General features: G+C 57.6%; 1 protein-coding gene across 2 annotated transcripts in view; it reads left to right on the top strand.

Annotated features, from left to right (window-relative positions):
- NFATC1 (nuclear factor of activated T cells 1) overlaps nucleotides 1–5,105 on the top strand; it is a 103,014-nt gene extending 97,909 nt beyond the window's left edge. For both annotated transcript variants that reach the window (XM_029232698.1, XM_029232705.1), the window contains exon 10: nucleotides 3,184–5,105. In XM_029232698.1, coding sequence (XP_029088531.1) covers nucleotides 3,184–3,233 — 50 coding nt within the window. In that variant the 3' untranslated portion in view covers nucleotides 3,234–5,105. The remainder of the gene's footprint in view (nucleotides 1–3,183) is intronic.
- The last annotated feature ends 16,535 nt before the right edge of the window (nucleotides 5,106–21,640 follow it).

Genomic DNA, 21,640 nt, shown 5'->3' with positions numbered 1-21,640 from the left:
TTATTACCCCTCAGGCCTCCCTCCCACTCCCCTTCATTATTACCCCTCAGGCCTCCCTCCCAATTCCCGTCATTACTACCCCTCAAGCCTTCCTCCAAATCCTGTCATTATTACTCCTCAGGCCTCCTTCCAATCCCCTTAATTATTACCCCTCAGGCCTCCCTCCCAATCCGCTTCATTATTACTCCTCAGGCCTCCCTCCCAATTCCCTTCATTACAACCCCTCAGGCCTTCCTCCAAATCCTGTCATTATTACTCCTCAGGCCTCCTTCCAATCCCCTTAATTATTACCCCTCAGGCCTCCCTCCCACTCCCCTTCATTATTACCCCTCAGGTCTCCCTCCCAATTCCTGTCATTATTACCCCTCAGGCCTTCCTCCCACTTCCCTTCATCATTACCCCTCAGGCCTTCCTCCCAATTCCTGTCATTATTACCCCTCAGGCCTCCTTCCCAATTCCCTTCATTATTACCCCTCAGGCCTCCATCCCAATTCCCTTCATTATTACCCCTCAGGCCTCCCTCCCAATCCCCTTCATTATTACCCCTCAGGCCTCCTTCCCAATTCCCTTCATTATTAACCCTCAGGCCTCCCTCCCAATCCCCTTCATTATTACCTCTCAGGCCTTCCTCCCAATTCCCTTCATCATTACCCCTCAGGCCTCCCGCCCAATTCCTGTCATTATTACCCCTCAGGCCTCCCTCCCAATTCCCTTCTTCATTACCCCTCAGGCCTCCCTCTCGGATCCCTTCATTATTACTCCTCAGGCCTCCTTCTCAATCCCCTTCATTATTACCCCTCAGGCCTCCTTCTCAATCCCCTTCATTATTACCCCTCAGGCCTCCCTCCCAATTCCCTTCATTATTACCCCTCAGGCCTCCTTCTCAATTCCCTTCATTATTACCCCTCAGGCCTCCCTCCCAATTCCCTTCATTATTACCCCTCAGGCCTCCCTCCCAATTCCCTCCATTATTACCCATTAGGCCTCCCTCCCAATTCCCTTCATTATTTACCCCTCAGGCCTCCTTCCGAATCCCCTTCATTATTACCCCTCAGGCCTCCCTCCCAATTCCCTTCATTATTACCCCTCAGGCCTCCTTCCCAATCCCCCTCATTATTACCCCTCAGGCCTCCCTCCCAATTCCCTTCATTATTATCCCTCAGGCCTCCCTCTCAGATCCCTTCATTATTACTCCTCAGGCCTCCCGCCCAATTCCAGTCATTATTACCCCTCAGGCCTCCTTCCCAATTCCCTTCATTATTGCCCCTCAGGCTTCCATCCCAATTCCTGTCATTATTACCCCTCAGACATTTTTCTACCCCTCTTGCTGGTCTTACTAGAATCAGATTTCTGCTCTGGGACTTTCATTGCCCTAAACCCTTAGTGGGAAGGCAAACCCCAGTTCTGTGTGGTATGATTGAACTTTCACGCCTCCTCTTCATGTGGGACCTTGTTTACCACTGTTCCCACCGTGCAGGGCCTGCTTTGAGGTTTTGACTCTAATTTCTCTTCTGGGTGGAGGTGGCCCCGCCGCCTCCCTTCCCCCCTCCCAGTAGCACCTGCCACCCGGTGGGAGGGACTCTGGTCTATGTGTGGCCCCAAACCTTTCACTTTTCTCAGAACCGGTTAGGAAGCCCCACTGGGCCCATGACCTAGGCTGCTTTAGGACAAATGCGATGGTGGCCACGAAAGCACCTTGTAAACCGTCGCTTGCTGAGTGAATACAGGGCGCAGGGCTCTGTGGTCCCAGTGCTGTCACACCTCGTGTGTGGGTCCCCCCCACACACACCCTGTATCTTTCTAGTACGTTCCACACGTTTGGCCTGAGACAGAGACACCCTGCGTGCAGGTGCGGCCTGTCCTGACCCAGACCAAACCCCCAAGAGAACGGGACGTGTGAGTGTTCTTGTCAGAATGTTCTTTCATGGCGACGTTCTGCAAGGTGTGGACGGGGCCGTGCCTCTTAGGGACACACAGGCTGGACCCGTGACGTGGAGGAAACAGGAGCTCTGGCCCTGGTGGCCCGAGTCCCGCCACCCCATGCCCCGGGCGGCCGAGTGGCACAGAGACGGCCCACTACCCCGGAGCTGCCCGTGCCCTGGGCCTCGTCCTGGCCTCCTTGGTGGCCGGGGAGCCACTTGGCCAGGTGAGCACAGTCCCTCCGCTGTTTACCGTGTGAGGCAGGGCCGGCTGCAGAGGACATGTGGTGCACGTCAGGCGGCCATGTCGGTCAGGCGTGTCCCCTGCAGGCCGCTGCCCGGCTCCCCCTTCCCGCGTGCTGGCGGCCCCTCGGGAGGAGCCCGGGTCTGGGGTCCGCAGGGCGGGCTCCTGACTGAACCAGGGCCAGCACGTTCTGTTATCAGTTCCCGTGACACAATTCCTGGTTCCCCCGCTGGGCCTTATTATTGTTATTCTTAAAAATAGGTGGGGGGGGGGTGTTGAAAGGCAGTTTAGGGAAGGGAGTGGGCTCGGGAAACGCACTCCACTAATTGCTCCAGGAAGCCGCCCTTGGCTGGGCGGGGGCCCTGCAGAAACACACGGTTTATCTGGCAGTAGAGGGAGCCCAGGCAGTTCCGTGACGCAAGCACGTCCCCACCTCTGAGCCCTGCGAGCGGTGGTGACAGCCTCTGGGCAGCATTTCCCCATCTGGTGCCGTGATGGGGGGCAGATGCCGTGCAGGTCACTCCCGTGGCCTTTGCCAGCTCCTCTCACTTCCCCTCCGGCTGCCAAAAATCACAGGCCAATCGTGGACATGAACAACGGGACAGACGTGAAGGAAGAGCCCCGAACAAAGGGAGGCCCAGGCCCGGGAGGCCAGCGCTCCTCCCCGAGCTGCCCTGGCCCGACTGACCACGAGGCCACGGAGAGGGGCCCACGGGGCGAGGACTTCACCAGGGTGCTTCCGCTGCAGGGATTATCTTTTGGTTTCGCAAACCTGGGAGCACAGGCTGCGCACCGGCGCCTGGGTCAGTTGTCAGGACCTGAGGCCGAGGCCTAACTGGTCTCTGGAATCACAGCGCCGGCTCCCAGGCAGCTGTGTCCTGCCGGCTCAGGACACCTCATCCTCTGGGGACACCTTTTCACAGGCTGAACATAACTGACTGATGGAATTTCTGGTGATTTATGTAAGCTCGTATGCAGAGTCCTGTCTCTCTAATGCTCTCTATTTTTGTTTTCTTGCAGTAAACGAGATAATACGAAATGACCTCTCCAGTACCAACCTCCACTCGTAGTCGGCAATTGGGACTCTCAGAAGCTGCGTGGTGTTAATTCGACGGTGACAACTGAGTCAACAGACTGAACTCACACCTGGTACCACTCGGAACTTCCACCTTAGTGAAGGCTTAGATCATTCGTACAAAGAAGTAGCTCAAGGAAGGAAGGAAGGGCCACTCCATCTTCTGAAGGAAGGTCATCTCAAGAAGGAGACGAAGGTGGGTGGGTAGGGGAAGCACAGAAGACAGACCGTGTGATGTGCCCCTCGTGACCGCAACCCGACGTGGCAGCCTGACCCCAAGCGTACCCTTCAGGCACCCCTGCATTTCATACTGGAAGTGCCTTATTTAAGCAGACCGCAGCAGCAGGGCATCATGGAATTGAGCATTGAACTGGCCACCAGGAGAGTATTTGTAAGAGCAAAACCTGTAAAGACATTTCGTCATGAGGCTTCATCCTATGTATAAATTAAGAGAATACTGGCTAGCCGGGCATGGTGAGGAGAACCTAACACGTTAGCCGGGCACGGTGAGGAGAACCTAACACGTTAGCCGGGCACGGTGAGGAGAACCTAACACGTTAGCCGGGCACGGTGAGGAGAACCTAACACGTTTCCTACTTTCTTCACCTTTTCCTGGGCTGTAATATACAATTCTGTTGCCTTACTCGGTGCATTTCAGGACTCTTCCAAGGTGTCATCTCAGCTCTTTCATGACTGCCTTCCCTACCCTGTGTTACTCAAGCCTTAGGGCTGTTCATTATAGCATGTTAGGATTTTGTTTTTAATCTGGCTTCGAACATAGCACAGGTAAGTTGAATAGCACAAGGTAGGTTACTGGACAAAAAAAGAAATCTATCTGTCTCGGGATAGATCTTGCATTTGCATGTGTGTACATCTATAGCCGTGTATTTATGTATGAACATAACGGAGGTGGTGATACTCACTCTTTGCCCAGCAAGGGCGTCCATGTCAGCAATAACCAGTATCCATTCTGGAAAATTCACCTGGGGCTCCAAACCCAGCTTCCCAGCCACTTCCGAGGGGGCGTCACCCACCCCCCGGGAGGTCTGTGTGTTTTCCTCTCCTGCAGTTAACCAAGCACTTTAAAAGCCGGGAGAGGTGCGTCCACAGTACCGTCTGTTACCAAACAGCAAAATTGGAAAGAAACTATAAATAACGTTACAGAAGGAGTGTAATATATTTGTTCAGCTGTAAGATTATTATTTCACAGAAGCCTTATAACTCTGCTTCATCTAAGGAAACGATAACCAAAAACAGCGTTTAATATGTGGTGACTGTAGTGTGTTTCCAGACTAGTTACTGTTACCAGATAGGTTAGTGTGAGCTTTACTACTGCATTTTGTACCCTTAACAGCTTATTACGCATTATTGCTAGCAGTGAGCTGTCGTTTCACGTAACCAAAAAGCATGGTTTTAACGAAAACATGTTTAACCTGATAACTGTGCCTTAGGAACTCACGCCCCCCTCCTGGAACTCCGCCGAATCGAATGGCACCCTCGGGGGAGGTGACAAGTCCTGTCACCAGACTCGGCGTTTTGGTGGGGAAAGCGCTCTCCCACAGAAAGAATTATTTTGAAAATGTTCTTCTGTACGATCAAGTCTTACTGTTTTTTTAAGTCACAGAACCGAAAGTCTGAAAGCCATATGTGTAACATTTGCGCATTACTGTGAAGAGCTGAAGATATATGGCTTCGTGTACATATGACCCTGCCTTCCCGCCTGAAGCCCTGCCCTGCATTTAGCCTCCTAGGAGTTGCATGAGACATTTCTCGGGAGACTGTCCTATGGAGAGGAAGTGTTTGATACTGTGTTCGCTCTCTTTGTAGTTAGAAAATCGATCCAATAAAGCAATATTTTTTTGCTGGACAATCTTAGTTTGAGAGTGATTCATTCTGCGTGTGGGAAATCCTTCTCTGTTCTTAAGCGCGTTCTCTGCTGTAGGTCCGTGTACTTCTGTGTCTGTAAGAGGGGCTTCCCGCTGAGCAGTGTGAGGGGTGTGTCTTTCCTCCTTCCACGTCGGGGAGGCCGTCAACATCTCTGCCCACGCTCACAGGAGACCCGCCATCGCCGTACAGGACGAGGCGAGTGGCCGCCTGGCTTTGCCGTCTCCTTCTGCTTCTTGCAGCACCCTCCCTGCCCCTACCCCCAACCCCTGCCTCAGGCTTGGGGGGGAGAATAGCATCTAGTTGTTGATAAAGCAAGGGTGACACCTGGAGCTTCTCTAGGGATGAGTGCCCTGAATTATGGAAACAATATTTTGCATTCAGGACTTTCAAACCGCAAGAATTCCTGTTTCTCTGGCCAGAAGGTTTACAGATTGAGGTAAAATCCTAGAAGAATCTCATCAACGCAGTTAGCAACAGACTCTCCCAGCCCGTTTCTGTGCCGACGTATTTGAAGGGAACCCAACGATAATGTCCACGGGAGCTTGGGGAATCGGGGACACACGCAGAGGGCCTGGTGGGGATTGTGGACAAGGTGCCCTCGAGCCCCCAGGTCCGGCTGGAGAGCTGGGCCCCAAAGGGAATCCCGGAGCCGGGGGTGCAGAGGAGGGCAGACCTCCATCCGCCTCTCTGAAGAGTGTGCTGGAGGCTGTTAGTTTCAAAGTGAGTTTTTACAAGCCCACCCCCGTTCCCAACAACAGCATTTTATATTCCAGAAATAAAAATGTACATTTATAAAATGATGGTTTCTGCAGAGGAGGCTGGGCTTCTGCGAATACCCATTTAGTTTTTGTTTCTTTTCTGTTGCTCTTGAATAATAAGGAAAGCATACCCACCAGCTTGTTTCCGGCAGTCAGCTACTGTGTTTTGCTCAGGCATATAGACCCGGAGCGTCGGGTCACCTCCCGCCCGCGACGTCCGGGGTGAACTCGGCCCTGCAGGAACCGGGCAGGTGCGGCCCCAGAGCCGCTGACGCGGGACAAGCGGGGCAGCCTCGAGGGGCTGCCCTGCTGACCTCCCCTCTCTCCCCCTCCCGCGCTGCCTGTGGTTCCAGCCCAGCCCCAGCCCAGGACGGGACAGTGTGAAGAAAATCTGCTAAACGTCAGACCAAGTGCAGCCTGAGCAGAGCTCGCCGTGGGAGTACCCCTGTCTGTCCAAGGGCGCCCCTGACCTGAGGAGGCGGGTCCCCGGCTGGTTGGAAGACTTCCTGCAGCCCCCCCACCCTGTCACCCAGACAGGCTGCTCCCTCCCCGCCACCTAGGATGTGTGGGCCCCGCCCTGGCTTCGAGGAGGGACCCGCGGGCCCAGCTGCTTCGATCCCATGGATCCCCGCCGTTGGCCCCAGCCAACAATACTGCAAGGGGGGGGTCTCTGCGCCACTCTCATTACATATTCCTTCAGAAATATGTTCCGCGTTGCAATAAATAAACTGCATTTGAGTTGATGTGTTTGGGGAGAAGAAAGAGGAAAGACCGGAGCGGCTGAAGTGGAGAGAAAAGGGCCAGATGTGGGAGAAGTCCTTGCTCCACTGTTTTTTTTCAATTAAGGTAAAATTCACAGAAGATGAAATGAGCCGATTTAAAGCGCACAACTCGGGGCATTTGGTACATTCACAGTGTTGTGTGACCACCACCTGTGTCCCCCAGAAGGAAACCCTGTGCCTGTGAGCCGTCACTCCCCACCCCGTCTCCCAGCCCCTGGGACCCACGTTAATTCTGCACATGGGTTTGTACGTGCTGGATGCTTCATGGCCTCTTTCGTGGGGCAGAGTGATTTCAAGGTTCACCCACATCACGGCATTTATCACAACGTCATTCCTTGTGGCCAAATACTATCCACTGTGTGGATGGACCACACTTTGTGTCCATCATTAGACGATGAACATCTGGGCTGTTTCCACCTTTCGGCTACGGTGAGTAACACTGCTCTGAACATTCGTATATGAGTTTTTGTTCCGGCCCCTGTTTGCAGTTCTCCGGGGTACACACCTAGGAGTGGAATTCCTGGTAATATTGTAATTGTGTGTTTTCCTTCTTGAAGAACTGCTTTCCCTTGTTCAATTTTTAGATTATCAGTCCCTGAGACAGACTCTGGATCACGAACCTAATCTGGAATCACATATGTGAAGCACACTGTATTTATAATTCTTTGTGCCAAAAAAATTACGCTAACTATAAGATGACTACGTGTTCGTTGATGCCCAAGCAGCATGCAGCTCTCACCTGTGCCCTCTACAGCCTCTTGGGTGGAATCAACCTGTCCTGGTTCCTGCCAGGAAACTGGGGCCTCTGCCTGTGAGACTGAGTTGTTCAGGTGGTGCCAACCAGGCCCCAGATTACACGTGTGTCTTTTGCTTCACACGTCCAAATTCCAAGCGTGGAGAAAAGCGCCTCACGGGGGCCACCGGTGCCTCACCCCGTTTCTTAAAGAACGGAGCTTCTGCAGGCATTTCACACGACCTCCCTGCTGACGGTGGGATCTGCCACAGGGCCCTTCTGCAAACAGAGCTGCAGATACCCCCCCCCCCCACACACACCCGTAGAATCTCCCATCCTCGGGCAGCTGCTGTGTTGTGGAGGCTGTGACCACAGGTCTTCAAGCATCGTGGCCTCTGCAGGGCTGCAGGGCTGCAGCTCGTGGTCATGACCTTAATTACCAGGGCACATTTGTCCTCGGCAGCCACTCCTCGTTGTTTCCAAAAAGGAGGAGGAAAAACACTAATGAGCGTCTGTTGGGGTGGGGGGGGAAGGTTAAGTCACATGCGGGAGGTGGGGGCTGGGGCATGCGAGCCCCCATCCACAGCCGCCTCTGCCCTCACATGCGTGTCGTTTGTGCTCGGGGTTTGTTGAGCTTCAAGGATCCGTGGCTTTATGGTTTTCATCAAAAGTGGAACATGGCAGCCACGATCCCGTCCAATGTTTCTACCCCTCCTTCCGCAGCTGTAATCACGCACACGAGGCTGCGTGAAGTCGGTCCACAGTCCACCAACGCTCAGTTCTGCAGACTTTTTCTGTTTTGCTTTCCTTAGTTTCTCGTGCCGTGTCCTCTTCCACGGCATCCAATCCCCTGTGGCTCTAGAGTGTTTCGGTCCCGACACTGCAGCCTTTAATGCGAGAAGCTTGGTTTGTTAACATGTTCACTCATTCCTCTGACTTCCTGAACACGTAGGAGGTAATTATACCTGTGTTAATATCCTCGTTTGCTGACTCCATGATTGGTGTGATGTTTAGTTGATTTTCATTGACTGATTTTTCGTCTCGTTTGGATTGTAATTTCCTGCCTCTTTGCGTGATCAGAGGTCAGACATTGTGAATTTTGCCTCACTGAGGGCTGGATATGTTCTGTGTTCTTAATGAATGCTTGTTCTGGGATGCAGTTTAAGTCACTTGGAAAGTTTTGATCCTTTTGGGTCTTTTTAGCTTTTAAACCTTGTTTGCTGGGAACACTTAGGCTGAGGCTAATTTTTCCCACTCTCAGGGCAAAACCCTTCTGAGGACACTCCCCGATGCCCTGTGAAGTATGTTCCACCGTGTGTCAGGCTTGTGTGGGGACCGAGCATCTCTCCCTTTAATCCTTTAGGACCACCGCTCTTTACTAGAACTTGAGGGGACTCCCTCCCATGCCTGTGTGGGTCAGGACTCATCCACAGCCTGAAGACAAACCCTCTGCAGGTCTCCGAGCCCCCTTCTGGGCAACCCGCTCCTCTGCAGTAACGCCCCTAAGCTTTGAGCAGCCTTGGCAGCCCTGCCCCGCCCTCTCGTCTCCTCAACTGTGGGAGGCTCTGCTGGGGTCCATCTTCCCACACCGGGGGCTGGAAAACCCTCTGCAGGCCGCAGGCTGGGCCGCCGCCAGGTGCCCCTCTCAGGCATCACTGTTCTTTGTTGCCTGATGGCTAACGTCTAACACATGTTTCATATATCTTTTCCATTTTTCACCTTTTTGGGTGGGAGGGTAAATCTGGGCCCTGTTAGTCCATCTCGGCTGAAAGCAGAAGTTCTGACGCTTGATTTCTCAAAGCTTCTTTGGTAGGCCAAATTTTAATCAGAGAAGTAGTCAATCTTCCATTTTCCCTGCGTTTTATATCATATAACAATAATGCTATTCACATAAAAACTACACGTCTAGCCAAGAGAGTGGCTCGTGATCACCAGACATGCCTCGGGGCCTCATATAATTTTAACCGGAAGGGAAGGCGTCAAACAGAGGCTGAAAAATGGCCTTAGCTGCCAAGTATGCTTTTCACTTGGAGGAAGAACAAAAGAGTCCTGGTCATGGCTTTTCAAAATGCAACAGAGAAGAAAAAAACGTATCTGTGTTCAGGTGGCGTGAGACCCTTCTCACACGGCCCTGGTGTCCTGCTGTCCCTGTGACAGGAAGACAGGAAGCTCACAGCCGCGGCCTCTCCCAGGTCAAAGCCGCTATCAGGCTCATCCCAGACGACACGGACCCAAGACTAACACAGTGGGCTGTCGGCGAATCTAAGCTTCACACCCAGAATGAGGGTCTGTGAACTTCATGGGCACAGCTACCTTTTGTGTTTTCATGTCCTGTGCCTGGAAAACAATATCAGCTGAGACTTCGTTCGTTTGGAATTTGGAGCAATTAGACGTGAATGGTATTTGGCTGGTTCAAGTTCACTTTTAGACTTTCTAGTGAGAAACGGGTTTGCAAGCAATTTAATCACTTAAAAAAAGAATGTAAATGGCGTTAAGGTCTTTGGGAACATTTGTTGTTTGCATACAGATAAGGCTGCTAATTATGATTTTTTTCCTATTCATTGTAGTAGGCCCAGCAGGACTTTGACTTGAAAATATACCATTAGTAATTAGTTCCTGTAACTACATATACTTGAAAGGAATAAAGTAAATTTTTTAAAAGTATACCCTCTAATCCAAACCTCTCACTAAGTTCTACTCACTCCACTTAATCTAGATAATAACAGTACAAGGTGAATTCCCTGGCGGTCCAGTGGTTAGGACTCTGGGCTTCCACTTCAGGGGGCACGGGTTCGATCCCAGGTTGGGGAATTAAGATCCCACAAGCTGCACGGCGCAGCCTAAATAAATAAATACTTAAAATTTTAAATTAAAAATAAAAAGAAACAGTACATGGCTCATGTACACGATTCAGTGACACTTGCCAAAGTTATTTTCAAATGCGCTCTACGTCATTTGATACTCAAAGCCATCCCGTGAGGGAGGTGAGACAAATCAAACCCCCAGTCGACAGGTGAAGTTACTGAGGCCTCGGGGGAGGAAACTGTCTCTGTTAACTTGTGGCTTTCTCCCTGTGCTCGTGCTTTGAGGAGAGAGAACTGACATCCATCCACACATCCACCCACCCATCCATCCACCCACCCACCCATCCATCCACCCACCCATCCATCCATCCACCCACCCATCCACCCACCCATCCATCCATCCATCCACCCACCCATCCATCCATCCATCCACCCATCCATCCACCCATCCATCCATCCACCCACCCATCCATCCACCCATCCATCCATCCACCCACCCATCCATCCACCCTTCCATCCATCCATCCATCCACCCATTCATCCCCTGTGCCCCACCACCCCCCATGTTTGGTGACCCTCCTCTGCTGGGGGTCAGGGACCCCTCCTGCTGCCCCCCCACCGTTGTGCCTAGATTTGGGTTTCTTTGCATCTGTTGGTTGCAGTTTCCTGACAGATATGAATCCTGGCTGGGGCAGCTGGCCCAGCAGGTAGGTTTCCTTCTGCCCCTGTGTCCATCAGCCGTGCTCCTGTCATCAGGCCCCCTTGGCCAGGCCATCTCCTCCCATCCTGGATGTTGGTGACAGATGGCCTGGTATTCCCCTCACAGGGATTTCCTAATTATTCTTGGAGCCAGAACCAAGCGGAAGATGGAGGCAACGCCTGTGGCCCCCACTGGCCTAGCCACCCCTGCCTGGAACTTCCTTGTGGCCAGAAATCTGGAAGGTGGGGCCTGTGGGGGAGAGGCCTCGGGGGAAGGGTGTGCTTGTATACATCAAGCTGCGCATGTGGGACGCGTGTGCTGCTGTGATGGGGCCGTGGCTGCCAAGCTGAGGGGACTGTGGTGCTGGGGGTTAAGGGAGGGGACTGAGTAACTCGAGGCCCCATATTGTGGCACTTCGGGGCTTTTAGCCTGAGTTACCAGCAATGGCACTTTGACAGCTTTCTAAGTTTTCTGTGTTGCCGTACTTGACATTCACAGTGACCTGGAAGCTGTCTGCAGGTGTCCCATACCTGTTATGCAGCGGTGAGGCGTGTTCGGAGCTGGTCCTGGAGAGACCCACGTGCGGCCAGGACAGGTCCGCACGCGCTCAGCGCTCTGCCATCCGCGCTGCCGCGTGCTGGCTGCTTCTCCCTCTCAGCCCCCGGCCCTGCCCGAGGTCTCCCAGGTCAGCCCTGCTCTAGGCCTGTCGTCCGCAGGGCTGGAGCGGGGCGGGTGGCCAGGCCAGCCTGGGGGCGGCAGGTTAGCAGCTGCTGTACCGACACGGGTTCTGCAGGTGAGCAGATCCAGACCCGCGCTTTGTCCTGCGGCCCGGATCCACACAGCCCAGCTTCCCGCGCGCGCCGGCTGTGTGGGCGCCCGGGGGTGCAGCTGCCCCTCCACGGAACGTTCTCCCGGGGCTGAGCTGAGCTGCCATCCTCCAGCCCACGGAGGTGGGAGCGCCAGGCTGCTCTGGGGAACAAAAACGGCCACGTCTGGTCGCAGAGCCGGGAAAGGCCTGCCTTTATCCTTAGGGCTCCGTGGGAGTTAAGGGTTCAAGACCGAGTCACGCGGCAGCAGGCGCTGGAGGTGGTGGTCTAGTGATACATCTGAGGAAAACCTCGGACAAAAGAGGTCTTAACCCCCATTAACCAGGAAGCCCATTAACCACATCATTTATTTCCTGATTATTCCATTAAGCAAAAATTTCTGGATTATGTTTTGATGGGCTTGTGATGAAATCCCAGGCAGTGTTTCTTTAAGGAGGAGGAGTTGGGGGCCGCGCCCCTAAACGGTGGGGCTGCCTGCCTCGCTGGCTCAGCTGGGAGGTTAGCCAAGGCCCCAGCCAGGGCAGCGAGGAGATACAGAAAGATGCTCGAGCACAGAGCTAATCAGGGGGACCCGGGGCAGAACGTTTGGCTCCAGAGGGTGAGTGGAGACGGGCATGTTGAGGACGGGAAGCCGCTCAGCGGAGGGGCGAGATGGGAGACGGGGTCTGGATCCCAAAGCAGGAGGCGCCCCGGTTGTGGACAGCAGTCAGCACAGGCCTCAGACACTCCCGGGTCACAGGGCGTTTCATCGCAGGCCGCGTCCTCATTAGAAGCATTTGTGTTTGTGCCGGGACCCCTCTGGGCTCTGGGAGAGTAGTCTGGCTTTGTTCAACCCGTGGGACGTCTCGTCCCTGCTCTCAGTAAAGAAGTCATCGCCTACAACTGGGGGGCTGGCCCTTGGCGACTGCACGCGGGGACTGGAAGGGACCCCAAGGCCTGAGCTCAGCAGAGTCATCATATCTGCCGTCCCTGCTCGACAGGTTGAGTCCCGGGGTGGGGGAGGGTGTCCGAGTGCCCAACAAGGGCCGGGCTGGGAAGGCGTTATTACAAAAGAAAATGTACCCAGGCCCTAGCCTCCAGGAGCCCCCGAGAAGGGGAGGAGAGCTGGGCGCCCGAGGGAACGGTGGACCCTCGCTCCCGACCACAACCCGACAGCTGGGTCTGCGCACACGCGCGGGGGGTCACCAGCCGCGCCCGAGGGACGGGGGCTCCATGCTCGCACCCTCTCCCTCGCTTGGCCCACACCTCCAGACGCTGTGAAGAAGCACGGATATTCTCACAGGTTGCTACGACCTAACGGTTTTATTTCTGTCCGTACGTAGAGGACTTACCCTCTCCGTAGCCCTTTCCCTCGCTGGCCGTGCAGTCTGCGGGACCACGCCGGCCTCAGCCCCCCCTAGGGGCCTAAAGCTGAGCTCGTGCTGCTTCCAGGCGCCTCGAGTTTGTCCAAGTGCCGTTTCCCTGTCACCCAAACTCGACACCCTCCCGTGGCCCCAGAATCACACTCTCCTGGCCACCGGACCCCACCTTGTTCCCCGTGCTCACGAGGCCTCTGCCAGGGACGCCCCTGGACCCGTGCGGGTGGTGAGCCCGGCCAGGCAGGTGGGACCCAGACGTACCAGAAGCCGTGGGGAGAAAGGGGGGACCTGGACTTAGGGTGCTTTGGGCCGAACCGCGGGAGACGAGTGTGGGAGGACCCCGCCGCGCCGATTCCTGGGGGCTGGGGGCTCCAGGGAAACACATCGACGGCGCGTGCCGGCTCACTGCTGACGGCCCGCTGTTGACAGGACAGTGGCGGCCGCTCCCGGAGCAGACCCGTCAGTGCCTTTGCTCCCGAAATCTGGGCGGGTTGTCTCCTGTCTTTGGTCTTGGTGGGTGCATTGCTTTTGGTACTAAAGTGGTGGTCTGCAAAGCAAATTTGCCGTCGCTTGTAGCAGGGCTTCGGCTGAGGGGTGCTCTGTGTCACCACCTTCTGAGGCCGAATCTCAGCTTTGCTTCAAATGTGGGTTTAGGACGTCGAGGTCCTGTGAGGCCCTGTTTAAACTGTAAGCTCTACACAAGCCTCCAGGAGGCCCATGAGCCTGGGCGTGGCGACAGGACAGAAAGAGTTGGAAGAAGAAGACGCCCGCCCCCCCGGATCCTGTCTGGCTGTCATCCCCCCGACTCCTGACCGCAGCCCCTCCTCGCGAGATGCACACGACGGCCACGCGTGTGGCTCATCCCCTCGCCGGCAAGGGCGCGCGGCCGAGGCAGGCGGTGACGCTCCGTCCTCACAGATGCAAAGGGACCTGTCCACCCTCTTTACAGCGGAGGGCACTCGGCCCTGCAGAGCCAGCGACTGGCAGAGCCGCCCGGGGGGAAGGGCTGCGCTGGGTGGCGTGGGTGTCTCCGTGGTGGGGCCCCTGCTCTGTTCCAGAGGCTTCCGTGACGAGGCCCTGTCCTCGGTCATGGGCGACTGCGGCGTGAAGCCCGGGGCACGTGGCCTCCGCAGAGTCCGCTGCCCGGGAGCGAGGCGCCAGGAGCCTCGCGTTCAGCACACCATCAGCCGAGGCCAGCTGATGGGAGAGGAGACGGGGGACAGACAGTGCCCGCTGTCCAAGAGGGGGCAGCTTAGCACCTGCCCTTGAATTTGATAGAACGCAGATCCGTGCTGACTCAGTTAGACGTCTACAACTCCTTCTCTGCAGCTGAGAAAACAGGTGCTGGCCTCAAGGGCCACTCAGGCCATGTTCTGTCACCATGGAGCAAAGCGTACAGTGGCCTGGAGGGTGACAGTCTCAGGGCCCCCTCTCGTGTGGCTGACAGCGGAGCTGACACTACATCTTCTGGGCTCTGTGCTGTGGCTTGTGCCCCGTGGACGGAAAGGCCAGCGGGCAGGTGACCCTGTGACAGGAAGTGCCCGAGGCCACCGTGTCCTGTCTTCCTCTTTGAGAGAAAAAGCCAAAGCTCCGGGGCTGCCGCACACCGTCATGCCCTCCCCCGGGCAGTCGGTGGCCTGTCCTCCGTCAGCAGGACCCCCCATGGGACTCTGGCGCGGCCGTAGCGGGAACTCTGCAGCCAGCTGAGGCCTGCGGGGCTGCTGGCCGTGGGGCCCGAGTGTGAGGCAGGGATTTTCCTGACAACCCGGCGGAAGGGAAGCTCAGGCCCTGAGAAGGGCATGACAGCACGGAAGCCACCCACAGAGATTGGTTTAGAGGCTGAGGGGCGGGGGCGGGGTCACAGGTGCCCAGGGCCGGTGGGGAACAAAGGAAGGAGAGGTCGGGGGTCCTTACAGCACGTGGTCCAGCTCAGACCCGGGACAGGACCTGCAACAAGACCTGCGACTATGGCCACGTCCGACCAGGGCTGCCTCCAGGGCCCCTCAGATCCTAACGCCGCAGCTCGGGCCTCCCGTCACTCCACCCTCAGCCTCGAAACCACCCATGGGCCCCGCACAGGGGACCCACATGGTCCCCTTGCCCAGATGCCCTGGTCAGACGCCTGTCTCCGACTGGGTCCTCCCTCCACCTGGGCCCGGCCTGCCCTCCCTGCCTTCTGACGGGAGCCCCCCGGTGCCAGCCAACCACCCACCTGGATTTGTGTTTTCAAGAAGGCGTTGTTTATTTTATCTGCTTCTGGTTCTGCCTTGCCTGTTCCTTGTCACCTGAATTTCCTGCCAATCCTTTCAGCGCCTCCTGTTGGGACCTGCCCAGTGTGTCTGGCAAATTGGTTCCAATTAGCGTGACTGTAAACCCGGTGGGCACACAGGGCCTCACACCCAGGTGCCTGGTTGGGCGGGAGAAAAAGCAGGAAGACAAGGCGGGAGTCACTGGAGGCTGTCACCTCCCTGGGCTGCCTGCACCAAGTCCCACAGCCGGCAGCCTAAGCGCCTCACGGGACTGGGGGCTGGACACCAAGACCAAGCTGTGGGCAGGCTGGTGCCTTCCGAGCCGTGAGGGGGCACCTCATCCCAGCCTCTCCCCAGCTTCTGGTGGCCACCTGAAATCGCTGGGGTTCCCGATCTCTGTCTGTGTGGTCATGTGGCCTCTCCCTAGGTGTGCCTGTGTCCAAATGTCCCCCTTTCACAAGGACACCACTCGTGTTGGGCGAGGGCCACCCTGCTCCAGCCCGAGCTCATCCTAACCAGTCACGTGCAAAGAGGGGCACCTTCAGGGGCCCCGGGGTCGGACTCCAGCGTGTGCATCCGGGGAGACACACTCGGGCCCCGGCGGAGGCCTGCAGTCAGCTGCCGGGCTTCCTCCTACTTGCTGTCCAGTCGCCAGCAGGGCCTCATGTGCCACTCCTCCCCCCTCCCCCCCATCCCGCCGCCTCCGCCCAGGCCTGGTCCAGTCTCCCCAGGGTTTGGCCTCCGCTTCCCCAAGGACTGTTCTCCTACCGACTGTCCCTCCTTTCTCTCCTTTTGGTCACCGAGACAAAATATATTTACATTTCCCTTGATAACAAGACTTGATTCACCACAGTGCAAACTGAAACTAGTCCAGTTTACACAGAAGATAACGAGTGTATTCTACTGCGTGATCTTTCTTTAAAGCTCTCATTTAACCTAAGAAAAGTGAACAGCTGGGCAGGATTTCTCTAGAAAACTACAGAGATGAAAGCTGGCCCCCGTGGACCGCTCAGGCACGGTTCGCACCCTGACCCTGGGGGCCTGAGTCCATCCGCGCCCACGCCAGGAGCAGAGGTACTGCAGGCAGAGCCACGGCGGGGCTGGACGCCCCGTGTTCGTGCACCAGCCGGCTCTGGGCCGGAGGCACAGGGATATTCTCCGAGGTTCTCGTCCCTCGGCCCTGCTCTCTGGCTCCAGGGTTGGCAGCCGGCCGTCCCCGACTGCCTGAGGCTGGACAGTGTCCTGTTGCTTTTGCTTTAAATCCTCTCGTGTGCTGCGTGCACCCTGAAGACGCGGTCCGCACCCTGCCGGGCCCCTCGCAGATCTGCCCACCCACGTCCAGAGGTGTGCCAGCTCCAGGGGGACCGGGAGCCCGCCCGACCCGCCTCCTGGGGGGCCCTCTGCCCCTGACGGGGCACTGAGCCTGTGAAGGCGAGGCCTGCAGGGCCCCACGGCTGAGGCCTCGAGGACCCCGCGTGGACTTCCCGGGACTTTCCACGGTCACCCCCTCTGTGCGGCCGGCTGTCCTACCCCCAGAGCTCCCCGAGCCCCACAGCACAGAGCAGAAGGCTCTAGGAGCGGGCCGTGACTCAGCCGGGGAGGAATGTATTCCTTGGCATTTGCTCCGAGGAGCTGGAGTTGGCATCGCCTCTGAACACGTGGGAGTCCAGGCCGGACGGCTCTGCGTCTGTCACCTCCCCCAGGGCGGGGAGGCTTCAGAGGCCCCGGGGGCCCACGTGGGCCCGGCCCTGGGACCTGCTTCTCCAGGGCTGGCAGGGGAGCTGCTTTTATAGGATTAACAGCAGCACCTGGGAAGCTGGGGAAGCCAGAGAAATGGAAATTCAGGGTGATTTTGCCAAAGGCCATTTAGGGTTCTGTCCTGTGACTTTAAAATTAGGTTAGTGAAGCACTAACTCTACCTCCGACTGGTGGGCCCCGTTCCAGTGGTCACACCTAGGGAGACACCTTCAGCGCGGGGCGGCTTCTCCGTGACCATGTGACTGGGCGCCACCCGCTGAGTCACCGAGTCTGAGCCCCACGCCTGCCCCGCTGCGGGAAACCGGCTTCTCCCGAGGCGGACCCGGCCTGACCCCGTCTTCCCACGGAGACGCAAGCTCGTGGAAGCTGCCTTCCGCAGTAAACAGCCCATCCCAGGCTACTGATCTCTGAGTGAACGCGTAGGCGAATAAAGCAACGAGGGAATGAACGAGAAGCTGCGCTGGGTGCTGGGAGAACTGGGAACAAGAGGCTCAGGAGGGAGGCCCTGCTCCAGCAGCAGTTCCCCTCGTGACCACGCTTTCCGTGTTAACTGGCAGTAAAGTTTCACTTCCATAACTCATCACCGTCAGGGCGACACCCTGGACCCAGTGGCAGGTCTAGGCCCTACACAAGAACACGAGTTCAGGCTCATTTCCCCAAACCACCTCGTGTCCCTTCCCGTCCCTTCAGGTGCCACCTGGCTCCACGCACTGTCCCCGCTCCACCTCTGAATCCTCTCAGACCGCGCCGAGGTGCAGCGGCTGACAACCTCAAAGAACAGCGGGGTCTCCACGGCATGCATGCTCCCAGCCCGTTCTCCGCGCCCACGGAAGACATCGCTGGTTGATCCCAGCATCCTCTCCCACTGATCGCAGACAGAAATGAGCCTGGCGCTCCAGGAACCACTGCCCAGCAATCACATTCAGACACTGAGAGGAGGCCTCTGCCCTCCCGCCTGAAGCTAACGGCTTGAAGAAGCTGATGGGATTTCAAGCCTCTGCTGGAGGGTTGTCCTCCTGGCCCCCTCGAACCGCGTCATCCGAGAGAGCTCGCTTTGCCACCGAGGACCCTTAGAAATTCCAACATCGCCCTGATCTGCTGACTCGCGCAGCTGACTCTCCAGGTGGAAATCCGTCTCCTTATTCGAACGTGTGGCACGGCTGCCTCTAGCTTAGGCGCCCCTCGCCATTGTCAGAGGCTGATTGAAAGCTGCAAGGCTATCTCTTCCCGGGGGCTGTTCAGTTTTGTGTGTTTGTGCAGTTTGGCTTGAAAAACGAAGTGAGGAGTTAGCCCAAGTCCAAACGCAGCGCACGGCCATGTGTAACTGTGAATCCCTGGCCGGTCAGGAGGGTGTTGCCCCTTCCCGGCCCTTCGGCGGGTGTTGGGTGAACCTCAGAAGGCTGGCCGGCGGTCCCCGGACCAAGGCACCCCGCCCGCACCCCACCGATGAGTCTCTGCCCAATGGCCTCTCCCTCAGTCCTTGGCAGAATTCTGTGAGATACCCAGGAGTTTGGAGCTGCTGTTTAAGCCACACCTTGTTTATCTTCCTAAATGCTAAGTGGTAGATGGAAAGCACATTTCAGAACACTCGATGTTCCTGCAAACACGGACACGTTTCTTGATTTATTCCCAGATCTTGAAGCAACAGTCCTTTTGAGGTTGCCGCAAGTGGGGGGTCACACAGTGGCTTCCACACTGGAGCCCTGCCACCCACCGGGAGGCAAGTGATTTCTTCTCCTCCCCACTCTCTCCTCCCCTCCTTATTTTTTTTTTTTTTTTTGCAGACAAAAAAGCTGCATTGTTTCCACTTGATGGTGGCTTGGGAGGCCCCATGGCTGGAGGGCGAGGCTGGGGCAGAGGCCCCGCCCAGGGCTGGGAAGGCCCCTAGTTGGCTTGAGATACTCGTCCAGTCGGTCACGGAGCATGGTCAGGGGGCTGCGTCTCCCTGGTTCGGGGTGGTTTCGGGAAGTCACGGAGACAGGTCTGCAGGCAGAGCCTGCTGTCCCGAGCAGCTGTCCCATCTGGCTCGGGGTCTCCCAGGCCAGGGCAGCTCCGTGGTTTCTAGGGTGAAGCCCCCTCACCCCGAGACAGCGCTGCACCTGCCGGGAGACACATGTCCGGGAGACACTCTGTGGCCAGCTTGCGGGAAGACTGGCCGCCCCCCGCGGGGCCTGGAGAGAGGTGGTCCAGGAGGATCATTCTTGGGGATCTGGGGGCCCATGGTGGTGAGAGCCAGCAGCTAACCACGAAAAGGGTGTTGCTGGTCCTAGAAGCCAAGAGGACGGCCCAGAGGCTGCGTCTGGAGGGGAGCTGAGTGCGACCCTCGGAGATGGCTGAGACCGCCGGGCGTTGGGGCCAGTGACTCTGAGAACCAGACCCACTTTTTCTCTGCACTGGAGGCCACAGGTCCCCTGCTGCCTGGGTACAAGGCTGCCTAAATATTGAAAAGTGTTAAATCTAGCTTGCAAATTGTATAAACTATGCCTTCATAACCACCTGAGAGCCCAGTTTTGAACTTAGAATTCTTGGTTTTTCTAGTCAAAGTGGCAGCAGGGGAGAGACCAGGCTCAGGTTCCCCATCTGCTTTCCTCAGCCTCATCCCCACTGACTTGACCCCGGTCCACCTGTCCAGCTGACGCCGCCCTGGCTGTGTGGTCTGGCAGGCGGACGATTGGGGAGGGACACCGATGGTCTGCAGGGGTCAGGGCGAGGTTTAGGGCTGGCTTGGGGCAGGCCGTTCTCTCCAGGAGGGTCCCTCCCGCCTGAGGCCACGGGGGTCCTGGGGGAGGGGCTGCCCGCCCTGACGGGGGGTGAGCGGGGCCAGGTGCCCCTCGTTTGCTGGCCATGGTCACTGGTGTTTGGGCCCCTTCTCTCCCCAGGTGCCGAGGCTCAGCGAGAGCTTCTGGAAGCAGCACGCAGGGTGAGGGAGGTGCTGTCCACGCAGGTCTGAAGGAGGGCGGGCTTGGGTTTGCCTGTAGGCAGAGAGGCACTGGGGCACAGTGGCCGAGCCTGTGCCTGGCTTACTGCTCCGTCCCTGCCTCGGCTGGAAGGGTCTCCGCCCTCTCGGTGGCCCAGGGCAGCATCTCTCCCACCTCCTGGCCACCTGGCCACCCCGTGCCCCTCTGACCATCCACAGACCACTGTGTCCGGACGTCGCCCGTCCCCCGGACTCGCCGCTCCCCAGCCTCCCGACGCAGCTCAGATCCCGCCACGGTGCCCTGGGCACAAGGCAAAGCCCAAGCCAGGCTGACACTCAGACGTGGGGCGGGGGGACATCGCTGGCCTGGCGCCATCAGGAATGAGACCCAGGCTTGCGAAGGGCGGGGTGGGTCTAGGGAAGCAGGTTGAGCTCCCGGCACCAAACAGCCCCCGTTGTCCCAGGGGGCCGCGCAGTTCACTCCCCCGGGGACGGGAACCCCGGCCCTCTGATATGAGCCTGTGAGGGGATGGAACAGCGCAGCCCAGAGCTCCGGGCCGGGGCGCCGAGATGCTTAGTGGGGCTCAGCCGGCCGTTCCTAATTGCCTGTGGAATTGAGGACTGATTCTCAGATACGACCCCAAAAAGTGACTCCACCAAACGGGCTGAAGGCGCCACTTCCTCTTCCATCCGCGGGTGGGGGAGGGGCGCCGCTCACACAGACCCCGTCAGGCTGCGTGGGCAGCGCCGATGGACGGGTCACCCCGGCCTCTAAGGCAGCGCAGCCACGGCAGAGCATCCGGGCCGGGAGCAGGGCCTTGGGCAGGACCACAGCCCGGGCCTGAGGCCTCACCGCAGGGCATGTGGGTACGGCTGCACCGGGCCTGGCACCCATGCGGCGCCCTCGCGGGGACCTGCCCCGCGTCCCCAGAGTTCACTGCTCGCCACGGTCACCTGGGCCCGCCGGGGGCCTGTGGGTCGGCTGTTAGCACACAGACCCCCTGGACAGGGTCCCGCGGGGATCTGACTGGGCTTTTCTGCGGGCTGCGTATAACATTTGTCAGTGCGATAGAGCGGGAAGCACAGGGTCGGGTGCGGGTGGAGAGCTGCTCAGGACGCAAAGCTGGTTGCACAAAAAGCGAAGAAAAGAGCGCCGCCGCCCTCCGCCTCACTTCCGAGGGCTGGAGGGTGAGGCCCGCGCCGTGGTCTGATCGCGCCCCGTGATCTTCGCCGTCAGGCCTCTGGCCTCTGTCTGGGTGACCCCGTGCTGGCCGTTAGCAGCAGTTCCGCATCGCATAGCAGTGACATTGCACGGAGTGCACGCTGCCTGGGGGGCGTCCAGGTGGTGAGGACGCAGCACGGTGGTCCCCGTCGTGGCCCTGCGAGTCTGCACCAAGCAGGAGGGACCGCCTGGTATGCCGGGCGGGGACATGACAACGTCCACTACGGCAGGATGTGGGAAGCCAATCGGTAGACTTAAGCCTGACGAAAGCATCCCGCACTGCGGGGCACAGCCGCCCCCGTGTGGGTCCTCCTGTGGGGCCTGGGCCGGTGGGCCGTGCCTCGAGGAGAAACCAGGGACACCGGGTGGAGCCAGGGCCTGTCAGGGGCCTGTGCAGAAGCGGCAGA

This window comes from Monodon monoceros, unplaced genomic scaffold (genome assembly GCF_005190385.1).
Source record: "Monodon monoceros isolate NGI ecotype Baffin Bay Population unplaced genomic scaffold, NGI_Narwhal_1 Super_Scaffold_1, whole genome shotgun sequence".
Lineage (NCBI taxonomy): Eukaryota > Metazoa > Chordata > Mammalia > Artiodactyla > Monodontidae > Monodon > Monodon monoceros.
The sequence above is the reverse complement of the archived record's forward strand: the minus strand, read 5'-3'. Positions and strand labels throughout refer to the sequence as shown.